Genomic DNA, 12,327 nt, shown 5'->3' with positions numbered 1-12,327 from the left:
GCATCTAGTTAGTCTGTGGCGGTCAAAAGGTTAAATAAGAATATTCCTAAATGCTCTATTATGCTATAAGTCTACCTACTTTAGTAACTATAACTACGGTCAGACAGAGTTTAATACTCTAATAATTAATGTTAAATTTTAAAAAACTATGTTAAATCCATTAACAACAATGTCAATATTCTCGCGGCGTTGGCACTGTTGTCAGTCTTCTATGTTTACTAGGTAAGTTAAGAGCCCGTCAACGTGCACACTAGCGCCACTGCTAAATAATCGTGATAATTTAAATTTAACGAAAGATTTTTTTAAAGGGGGCCGCTACGTATTGTATCTACATAGTATTAAAGTAACTTTTGAATACATCAAACTAGTTTTATGTTGCTGGATTCGCCGATCTAACAAAAACGGCCGTTTTAACTTTGGACGCATAGATTGAAGAATCCAGCAACATAAAAACTAGTTTGATGTATTCAAGAGGTACTTAAATGTGACGGAATCTATGAAAAGGGACCTTATTGTCGATGGCGCTTACGTCATTATTAAAGATGCTCCGATATAAATATAATGCCGCGCGATGTAAGCGCCATCGACAATAAGGTCCCTTTTCATAGATAATGCCCCAAATACAAAATACAGTACGTAGCGGCCCCCTTTTTTAAATACCTGACGTTAATTTGAAATAATCACGATTATTTAGCAGTGGCGCTAGTGTGCACGTTGATGGGCTGTTAACAATATCGGCTCTGTGCTGCTGGAGAGAATATTATAAATGGGTAAATAACACAACTATTGCCAAAAAGATAAACCAAGTTTATTTTCACATTAAATTATGGTATACAAACAAATCATTAATTGTCGTCCCTGGTGCGAAAGTGCCCATGATGCTAGCAACTTTTCAACGCTGGATTACTATGGGCAGCTTTTGCACCAGGAACGGCTCGGAGCGAGGGCCGTAATGTATAGGTATACATAGTAATGACCTGAAAAGGGAAAAAGTGTTTTGGTCTCAGACACACTCAGAGTACTCAGACAACGATATAACCGGAGAGTTAGCCACGGAAATAGGTACTTATGCAATTTATAGAGCAACGTAATCCCTCTAGTTAGTGTGCCATACTAACATTATTAATTAATCCGGTCGCCTGGCAGCAGTTCAGCGGTGGGTGTGAGAGTGGTTGGGCAACAACGGAGTTGTAAAATCAATTGAAGGTGTGCAATTTATAGAGCTCTGTGTTTGGTGTGATATTATAGCTAATTATGTATTTAATTCAAATATAACAATGCCAGGCGTTTTTGCTTTACGTATATAATCCACTCGTACTTTTCGCAATCGTACTTTTTGTACTCTGTCACAGAATAAATAATAGTACTACTCTGTTCGATTACGCCTAGGTATGTGTTAAGGAAAAGTAGAAGACATATACAACTATGCGTGAAGCAATTGTGAGTCAGGTGGAATTTGCTCATGGTCTTCCTGCAGGCGCTCAAGTGGTTTGTGTACTTTCATCACCTGACACTACTATTCCCCCAAATAAAACGCCTGGCATTGTTATATTTGAATTAAATATATAATTCGCTATGATATCATTTTACAACCCCTTTGTTGCCCATCCACTCACACACCCACCGCTGAACTGCTGCCATGCTGGATTAATTAATAATGATAGTATGGCCCACTAACTAGAGGGATTTCGTTGCTCTATAAATTGCATAAGTACCTATTTCCGTGGCTAGCTCTTAGACTAATATATATAATATACAAATACTTAAATACATAGAAAACATCCATGACTCGGGAACAAATATCTGTGCTCATCACACAAATTAATGCCCTTACCGGGATTCGAACCAGGACCGCGGCTTCACAGGCAGGGTGACTACCCATTAGACCAGACCGGTCGTCAAAACATATATATGTACTTACATAAGAGAATTTGGGACGTTAGCCGCGTACCCTGCCTCGTTTCCAGCCTTGGCCACCGGTGGACTTGATCACTTTATCTTTAGTGTATGACATATATTTCAATTTATAAGAACTGAAACAAACTACTAATGATGTCGCGGGGTAAACTATAAAAATACTAACGCGTTGGCCACATTGCGCGACTGGCTCCGGCTAAGGCAGGGAAGGCTAGATGGGAACGAAAGGTCCGATCGCTGTGTCTCGCTACAACCTATGGTTGTCGCCTTAGCCGAAGCCAGTCGAGCAATGTCATGGCCAAGCCGTAAGGCTAAAGGCTTCGTCACACAGGCGCGTTTTCCGGGCGGGGCGTTAGCGGGGCGCGCCGCTTTTACATATAAAACGTTCACGCCCCGCCCGGGAAACGCGCCTGTGTGACGGAAACTTAAGCGTATGCTGAGACGCAGGCGACGTAGGTCACGCAGCGCAGCACAGAGCGATTTTTGTAAAGTATAGAACGTCCTTTAGGTACGCACACTCCAGAGTAAGGACGTTCCATACTTTACAAAATCTGCTCTGTGCTGCGCTGCATGAACTGCGTCGCCTGCGTCTCATAATACGCTTAGCCTAGTGGCATTATTCATAAAAGTGTTACTGCCCTGAATTAGCTATGAATCGTTTGTCTTTATCTGTCATTTTGACTTAGATAAAGATAAGATAAAAGATAGTTTATTCAAGTAGGCATAATTACAATGCGCTTATGAACGTCAAATAAAGCTAGGTAGACCGGCTCCCTTATGTATTTGAAAGAAAGGGATAAAAAATTATTTAACTAAATCAGGTCCGTAAAGTTTTATGAATAAGGTGGTAAGTACATATCTTGTCAAATAAAAATGATATTTTTGATAAAAGTTTTTATTGCCGACTATAAAGGCCCCTGTACACAATGGGCCATCGCCGGCCAAACCAAGGGACGCAGCCATGCGGTAGAATGAGATAGCAATATCACTTGCTCCCTCTAACGCATAAATGCGTCCCCCAGAATGGCGCATTGTGTACTGGGGCCTTAACAGGCAATTAATACCTACTCATAAAAACAATTTCTAAGAAAGCCAAACACAAATTTGGTTGCTTTATATATATCAAAGAGTTTCTTTGCCCACATCCTGCGTCCATCATCAGATATTCGGTGGTACCATAATATTGCGTTATCAGTTATCACCCAACTTAAATAATGTATATTAAGTTTTAGCTCAATCGAATAAAGAGACGTGGGGTCTAATTTATCTTGTAATATGTACTTGATACATACATTGCAACTTAAAGGTTTGTTAGAAAAAACCTTTTAAATACCACTGTAATAGTTTCACCTACATATGCTTAACAAATAAACACTTTTACTATTGACTTCGAAATGCATGGACGTGCCTGCTGAGAAGTGTGTTCCAGGCAGAAAGTCAGAACTTTTTTTTGGCGCACTCTCTCGTTCTATAGCTAAATATTATGACTATCCCTTTTCTAAATAAGTCATTAAATAATTGAGGCTGCAGATTTTAGTTAATTTCTATCGTGTCCTCGATAACTTGAGTGTCCTCCAATATGTTATGACTGAAACAGAAACAAATAGATTAGATGAGGTCATGATTCTATAGTGGCGCAGGCTAGTACAGAGGTTCATTTGCAAATTATAAGAAATTAATGTCATTTTTAGAAAGCTGTCGTTTTTAAGTCAGGGGGATTTTATAGTTTCATTGGTCCGATTTCGTTTCGACTGAAAATAAATTAAATTTTGTTCCAGTAACTATTAATCCGTTATTTAAAGCATTTTTGTTATTATTATTTTATTAAAGAGTACCTATTATGTATTAAAGTGTAGTCTATGCCACCTGCGGCATAAAAACATACCAATGAACATCTTATTCAACAATATTTGTCTCAGTAGTTAAGCTTTTATGCTAGGGTAATACACGACACAAACATACCCACACACATACATACATACCTACATACATAGGCTGCTAAAATCATAATTCTTCCCATTGTCACGTATACAATCAAACCACTTAGGGTATTGCAAATGAAAACATTTAAAATAAGAGTACCTACTTAAATCTTTCAATTAAACTGCTGGCAATACACACTAGGCTATGCCTGCGCAGTTTAGCATGTACACTGTACAGTTCAACTGCACAGGTAAAGCCGGTTTGGAAACTGCAGTCGAATGCCTTTTTACCTGTGCAGTTAGACTGTACATAAAAATTAAATATTAATAATATTTTATCCTTATGTCTTAGATTCATGGCACAAAGTGTGGTGGTGTTTTTCTTTTGTCAATACACTTGAATTCTTACATACAAAACCAGCTTCTACAATATTCAGACAGGGTAAAAAAACAATTTTGAAAGTGAGGTCTACGGGTTCCAAAGTTTTTAATTGTTGTTACAATCATTATGACCTTTTTCTGCAGTGTGAAAAAAATGTCAATTGGTAGTTTAGTAGTGTATCTTTCAATGTTGTTAACTCTAGTTTACCAAAAACAAGTATAACAAACTAGAACTTTCTAGTTAGGTAATTAATCTACAGTTGGATCAACTTTTACAACATCCATTGTTGCCATGACAACTTCATGCAATTATAGTAGTCATAGAACAGTTTTTAACAAACTTTTGTCACTTAGTAGAACATAGTCATAGTAGAAGATCAGTGTCAATAGTTTTAAATGGCACAATAAACTCTTCATGATTTTAGTTTAAGAAAGGTGTACTTACATCTCCAATCCTTGATTCTTCTGGATCCATTTTAGACAAGCCAGTTCTCCCGGTAATTGGTTGAGTTACCGCTCACTGCTAGCGGAGCCTGGGTTGCTGCCACATTGATTTTTCTAACTTTGCAGCTCAATTAACGACAAGTCTGACAATAAAAATAGAATTTATAGATAATTGACACATTTAACAGCTAAATTGTATTCAGTGATGACTTGATGACCCTACCTGCAACGGTAGTTAGAAACTGGATTTGGGCTAATATCAACAAGATAAACAACAAACATTAACACATTAACTGCCAGCGACTCACTAGGGGAGTTCACTGTTCGTAGGCGCTTTTTGCTACATACGGTTTTTCCCGTGTTATCGGCTACACTCGTAGCGCGTAGCTCGCGCTGGCACTGAATGTTTTAAGTAATGCTAAGTTATGGATGTTTCTTGTGTCCATACTACAAACTTTGCTTAGTTTGAGATGAGGTTGATCTGTATTAATTATTAGCATAGTACTTACCGACTTCCATGCCTGCTGCCACTGATGCCACTGATCTGTACGGATCGTGCTCTCATAGAACTTGTATGCAGCACTGCACTTATCTCTGGCTTCCGAGAGGCTCATGGTCCTCCCTGTACTCCCTGTAGGCGAACAGGGGATGCTGAGTTATATATTTTGCTAGCATTTTCTTCTGCGTCAAAGAATCGACTGAAAAACATATTCATGACAAAATCAGTTATGATCAAACGAATTATAACTTTTTCTGTAAATAAATTATTGGTTTTTAGAGTACACAGTACAGTAAACTTACATTATGCGTGGCATTTTCTTTAGATTTCACAGCAAATCAGTATTTTTCTTCAACTTGGTTTGTATTCTGATATTTTCACTGATCACGCGCGTACGCGATGCTTGTCAATGTCAAATTATTGTCAATTGACTCAATTGTCAAACACGATTATCCGTGCATGTTATAATGTAGGTCAATTTGTATAAAGCTGTCACTCATTTAAACACTTTTCAATTTGGAAGTGTAGTAATAAAATTGACTATTCATGTTCAAACTATGTCCGACACACGTCCGACATATGAATAAGGGCAGCCATTGAATAGATTTTTCATAAGCTCTACGCATAGACAGTCGTGGTCACTATCGTATGATAGTCGATAACTTTATTCAATATCGACGTGGTAGGCTTATCGTAGCTCGGGGCCATGCTCAGCGATATGACAAATTTACCAATAACGTTAGAAGACAACGTATCATACCACGTGCAATATGATACGCCCGTGCTAAGCCCGCTGGTTGTGTAGCCGGGAGCGCTGCGCCCTCGGCGCCATGCGCGCACGCTGTCGCCGCGTGCCGCTCCGCTGCCTCCAGCGCCAACGCCAACTCCACGGCGCGTTTGTAGTCTATATTCTTTTCAGCGAATATCCTGGACCTCATATCTTCATTAAATAGCCCCGACACGAACTGATCACGAAGGCAAGTCTCAAGGCAAGTGCTAAAATTGCACGTTTTTGCTAAATGTTTTAATGCTTGAAGGTAGTCTCGAACACTTTCACCTTGCCGCTGAGTTCTTTGTCGAAAAACATGCCTTTCCGCTATCTCGGACCTTTGAGGCTCGAGGTGTTCTTTTACTAATCTTACGAGCTCCTCATATGTTTTAGTTTCGGGGTTAGCCGGTGCACACAGGTCGCACATTAACTCGTAACATTCTGGTCCGACAACCGTCACTAACGTGGCTACTTTCAAGGTAGTAGCAATTGAATTAACTTGTATATACTGTTCAACACGTCTCACATATGTTTCCCAATTACCGCTAGAGATATTAAAACACTCAATATGTCCATAAGGCATTTTTAAAGAGAAAAAAATCACGCACGCGTCGATCAAATTTTAATTTTAATATACTCGTTCGCCAGTGTTAGGTAGGTAGGCGCGTCAATGAAACAAGACGATCCGGTATAGACTGACGTTTAATGCACAGATAGTAAACCCATATACATAACAGCGTATTATCAGCGAAAACCGAAATTCGCAAATTGCGGGGATCTTTCTCTGTTACTCTAATTACGCCTTCATTGGACATTGGAGTAAAAGAGAAAGATTCCGCAATTTGCGAATTTAGGTTTTCGCGGCATCCCCTCGGTATAGCTTTGGATCATCGCAGCGCAGTATTGAATGGGTGCAATCTAAGCAGCAGTAAGTAGGTGGAACAGGCCTCCTTGATCCGTTTGACGCCACGATTGAGCTAACAGCTAAGTGTAAGGCATGGGTGGACGCGTGCATGTTAAACAAATGCAAGCGTATAGGAGCGGCCTTAGTGCACGCTGCTCAAATTACTTGTGAGCCCGACGCCACGCTGCACGCCCCGCCGAACGCTCCGCTTCGAGCGTCCTTACACTAAGAATCAGCTCATCCAGCACCAACATCGAATGAGTCAAGTTCTGGGTCACCGCGCATGTTGACAGTATTTAATGGAACCTACTTGGAGTGGATGGAATTCGGCTCTGGCATTCTTCACCCGGTTGAGCAGCCAGAGCGCGAAGTTGCCGACGAGCAGGAAGGTGACGAGCTGCCGGCCGGCGCGGGGGCCGCTGTCCGCGCAGCGCCGCGACCACGCGTCCAGCACCAGCAGCGTCTGGCATGAGCTTTGGATCACCGCGCACAGAGGCGATAAGATTCTGAAGGGAGAATTAATCCTGAAACTGACTTGGTTTTAATGAGTTCCCCAAAAAATATAGTAGGTACCTACTTATTGCTAGTAAAAATAATGTAAGTATATACATGTATGGGGAGTTGGGACAAAGTTCTGTCCTATATTAGCATAGGTAGTCCTTATAAAACAAAGTCCCCCGCCGCGTCTATCTGTTTGTGTGTTCGCGAAAAACTACTTATTCATGCGGTTTTCACCTATCAATAGAGTGATTCTTGAGGAAGAGGCTTTATCGTCACACAGGCGCCTTTTCCGGGCGGGAGAGTGTTTTATATGTAAAAGCGGCGCGCCCCGCTCACGCCAGTCACGCCCCGCCCGGAAAACGCGCATGTGTGACGGAACCTTTAGGCCCGTGCGAAGCCGCGGCGGGTTGCTAGTTCTTAAATATTTATAGGTATGTATTTTTATTTTATTTTTGTATTTTCTTATAAATATGTGTTTTATTATTTTTTATTCGCTGTAATCGTGTGTATTCATATTCAAGTAGGCTTCCCTTCTCTTCTCTTCTTGCAACACCTATTCTTTTTGAATAATTTTTTTTTCTGTTTAGCGATGAGACGGAAAATATTTTCAATTTTTGAAGTGAAAACTTCTTTAGCGGCGCTGGGCACTTTTTGAGGTGGGGAAAAAATGACAAACTCGAGACAGCGTAAGGCCGTGACCGTCACGTGACCGTAAGCCCCGTAAGGTGGCCACTCATAATTTAAATGGCATTCAAATCAATAAAGAAAAACTCAATGTTATTTGACATTTATGTTGCCCGACTCCTTTACAAGACTCGAATCTTTACCTATGTTCAAATAATTTGACGTTGTCATGGCAGTATGTAAATAAACATGTCAATGAAAAAGTGTGATCTTATTTGAAAATGATAATAATATATAATCAATAAATAGAATACCTCCGCTAAACGTATGTATCGTGTTACCGGGCGTCGGTAACATAGTGAGGTGAGTTTTCACTTCTATCAGCACTCCCGGAGTGCAACCGTTGCTTGTTTTTAACTTCTAAACTAAGTAGCGGCTCATAAGTAATGAGTCATAATATACACCTAGTTCCATATTTCATTAAAATATAGTTTATAGTTTTCGAGTAAAATGGATATGACATAGGTAAGGAACGGACTGACGGACGGACAGACGGACGTGTCACGTGACAAAACTATAAGGGTTCCGTTTGCCGTTTCGACTACGGAAACGGAACCGTAAAAAAAAGGTTTCGGTTCTGACTCCAACTTTGAATCTTCTGACTCCGACTGAGATTGCACAGTGACTGATGGTCAGTTGGACTTGGACTGGAAGTGGAGCATATGGGAGTGGAGAACGCGTCATTATTGTTGTTTTAAGACCGGTTTTCCTAGGATAGCGGTGCCATATAGCGGCCGTCTCCATACTAAATAATACGGCTAAATATCGTCGTAGTATTTGTATATGACGGCACCGCTTTCGGAGGAAACCAAAGCTTTAGACATTAATTAAGTAAAAATAGCAAAAAGTTGTCCTTTCTGAATATTTAAACGTAGGTACTTACTTAATTATGTCTCAAACCAGTACATACCTACATAGTTTATATATATATAGTTATCCATGCCGTAATCGGCAACGGCGACCTTAGCTAATTACCAGAATGCCAACTAAGGCCCGGATACATCGGAGTCCGGAACCCCACCGCTGACATTCCATCGCCGGAGGACTTTTGTCTCGATGTCCATTGAGAACTTTGCCAGGGTCATCTGCGCGTGATTAGATTATAGTGGGCTAATAGTTGCGCCCCTACAAGCCCACTCTCTCGTTCCCAGCCTCCTGGCGCCAGTGGACCGTGTAACCGATACGACTGGCAGAGACAGGGAATGCAGTGACTTGCCAACGCCTAGGTGGACGTATGAATTATGGCATATCACGTAGGATCCACGCCGCCTCTTACGACACCCACTGGAGGATAAGGGGTGGTGACATTCTACGCTGGCACCACACGGCCACTACATACATACATACATACTACATAGTTTATGAATGTGGTGAGAACAGATTTTACACGTCGAGCTACTTCAGGCTGAAATTGAATCCGAGCATCGCAATATGCAAATTAATTGATTTGCGCGATGTAGGTAGTGGCGTGTCGTGCGTCCATTTTCATGAAGGACGAAGGACGCTCTCGTAGTTCTCGTACTACAAAATAGATTATAACTTTTTTCGCACACATTACGCTTGACTATTTAGATTCCACTCGCATGAATATGGAACTGTAAAATTAGACGTATTTTTCATATCTCGTCCTCGTCTAATCGTTTATTAATTAATGGGTAACTGAATACTGAATCCAATATACTCGGACTACTAATTTATAGGTTTCTGTAGTTAACGAAGATTTCTTATAGTTTCGCAAGTCCCGGATTTAAAGACCAAGGCACCTAGGCACTTGGTATGGCACTTACAATTTAGGAGCACCCCCTTATTCTCCATATCAAAACCATTGCTAAATAGGTTATCTGGGCCTCTACCCTCGGGCCTTTTGGGTCTAGGCGATAAATCCGGGCCTGCATCTGTCTGTCTGTCTGCGGCTTCGGCTAGTTGTCATTAGTACATAATAGAAAGCTGAAATTTAGCATATCAAATGTTTAAAGATCCTGACGCTTCCAACTTTGTATATTCTGGGGTTTTCGTCAAAAATCATATGGACCTTTTCACGACGGCCAAAACTGTATTATGCACCCTGCAATCTTGCCAAAGTGTTAAAATAATACATAACTAGATTTTTGTCATTTTAGTTTGTGTTTTTTAGGGTTCCGTACCCAAAGGGTAAAAACGGGACCTATTACTAAGACTCCGCTGTCCGTCCGTCCGTCCGTCCGTCTGTCCGTCTGTCACCAGGCTGTATCTCACGAACCGTGATAGCTAGACAGTTGAAATTTTCACAGATGATGTATTTCTGTTGCTGCTATAACAACAAATACTAAAAACAGAATAAAATAAAGATTTAAGTGGGGCTCCCATACAACAAACGTGATTTTTGACCGAAGTTAAGCAACGTCGGGCGGGGTCAGTACTTGGATGGGTGACCGTTTTTTTGCTTGTTTTGCTCTATTTTTTGTTGATGGTGCGGAACCCTCCGTGCGCGAGTCCGACTCGCACTTGGCCGGTTTTTTTTATTGAACCCTATAACGTTGACGGCATCGGATATCTAGGGTCTGAAGAGCCCAAATAGAACAGACGTCTTAAAAAACAGTTTTTGATAAAGTGAATGTTTTCGGAAACAGTAGGTACCGTAAGTTCAAGGTGTTCCCTCTCTATTTTTTAATTATTAGGTACTTTCACGATTTTGTTCATATTTATTGGGTCCATTGATTCAACATTTTGAAGAGGAGGGGGGAGGACCAATATTTTGTTTAAATAAAAAAAAACTCAATTAATAGTTGTTGGAGACCCCGTTTTCAAAGACCTATTCAACGACATCCCACACTTTACATGTAGGGCAGACGTACATACTTACTTACCCTAAAAAAATATTTCAACTTTTTATTTTATTACTTTGTCCGTACGATTGATTTATATGCCAAATTGCGGTTTTCTAGTACTAGCTCTACCTAACCTAGGGTTGCCAGATTGAAAGCCGCTATTATCGGGAAAAAATATCATAATTGTATTAAAAACAACGACGTTTTATTTAAGTACATTATTGGCACTACGTCAGCTACTCTGCCCATAGACGTTTTTATAACGCTGACGCGCTCGACACTGGTCGCTCGCTCGCTCGACGACAGTTCAGAACTTGAAATTATTGTTTTATAGCGTGCAGCTGTTTTTCGGGACAATTTCCGCTTTGTCGGGAATCGGGAACACATGCAAAAAATCGAGAGAATCCCGCCAAATCCCGACCATCTGGCAACCCTAACCTAACCTCACCGTCCCTTTATTTGTAATAAATAGTACCTTGTAGCCCTCCGGCCTTCCGGGTACCGCTGTATAAGGAAGCCGGCCCCAATGATCTGGAACAGGTAGTAAAGGTACACGCCGCACTGTGTGACGAGCAGCAGCGCGTGCTCGAGCGGCATGGCGGCGGCGGCGCGGCGCAGCGGGAGGGTGCGCATGCGCCGGATGCACGCCGCCGACCCCGCACCCATCAGGAGAAACAGGATCGTCTCCCACACGTTCATCTATAAGTACATTATCTTTTATCAAAAATCTTAAATCATTTTTATTATCAGGTACAAAGGCCCCCTACTCAATACTTCATACATACATAGTTACTCCTTACTCCTTTATTAATGAGAACAATGAGACAAAAATATGAACATTCCATCACAATGCAAATTTAAATGTAAATTTTTATTTATTTCTAATTTCTATAGCTTATAATATTATCCTTAGCTCACTAAGTGAATTGTAAATAATAAATGACAATGTATGACTATTACTGAATAAATGATATGACATGATATGATATGATACAGACTACAAAACATCACTTGCCTTTTTTGAAGCAGGAGGAGGAGGGTTGTACGTTGTTTCATATACTACATTTTCGTAGAATTGCGCTTCATAGAAAATGTTTCTCATATTATCATTTCATAGAATGATCAACTTCCAGTGCACATACATTGTAGAAGATCTATTTGTATATTTTTTATAGTTTAGAAAATTAATGTTTCGAAATTCATTTTATGAAATTTCAGGTCATATATTATTATTCCTTATAATATTAAGTTTATATAAAACTTGTTTCCAAGCCTGCATATTCATAGAATTGTGTTTCTCATTTTATTAAACTTAATATTTTAATTTTCTAACCTAACCTAACCTAACCTACTTTTCTGGCAACAGTTTGTTTCTGCGGTGATCGCAGTTCTAACCTAACCTAACCTACTTTTCTGGCAACAGTTTGTTTCCGCAGGGGTCGCAGGTTTAACCTAACCTAACCTACTTTTCTAGCAACAGTTTGTTTCTGCGGGGGTCG

The 12,327-nt window shown here is 40.4% G+C and overlaps 1 protein-coding gene across 1 annotated transcript in view; it reads right to left on the bottom strand.

Annotated features, from left to right (window-relative positions):
• Window positions 1-12,327, bottom strand: part of LOC134662430 (proton channel OtopLc-like) — a 35,467-nt gene that overhangs the window by 7,913 nt on the left and 15,227 nt on the right. The window contains exons 9-10 of the mRNA XM_063518650.1: window positions 11,304-11,527; window positions 7,147-7,342 (exon numbers count right to left, since the gene is read on the bottom strand). Coding sequence (XP_063374720.1) covers window positions 7,147-7,342; window positions 11,304-11,527 — 420 coding nt within the window. The remainder of the gene's footprint in view (window positions 1-7,146; window positions 7,343-11,303; window positions 11,528-12,327) is intronic.

Source organism: Cydia amplana, chromosome 3, assembly GCF_948474715.1.
Source record: "Cydia amplana chromosome 3, ilCydAmpl1.1, whole genome shotgun sequence".
Lineage (NCBI taxonomy): Eukaryota > Metazoa > Arthropoda > Insecta > Lepidoptera > Tortricidae > Cydia > Cydia amplana.
Note: the sequence above shows the minus strand (reverse complement) of the source record. Positions and strands in the feature narration are given on the sequence as shown.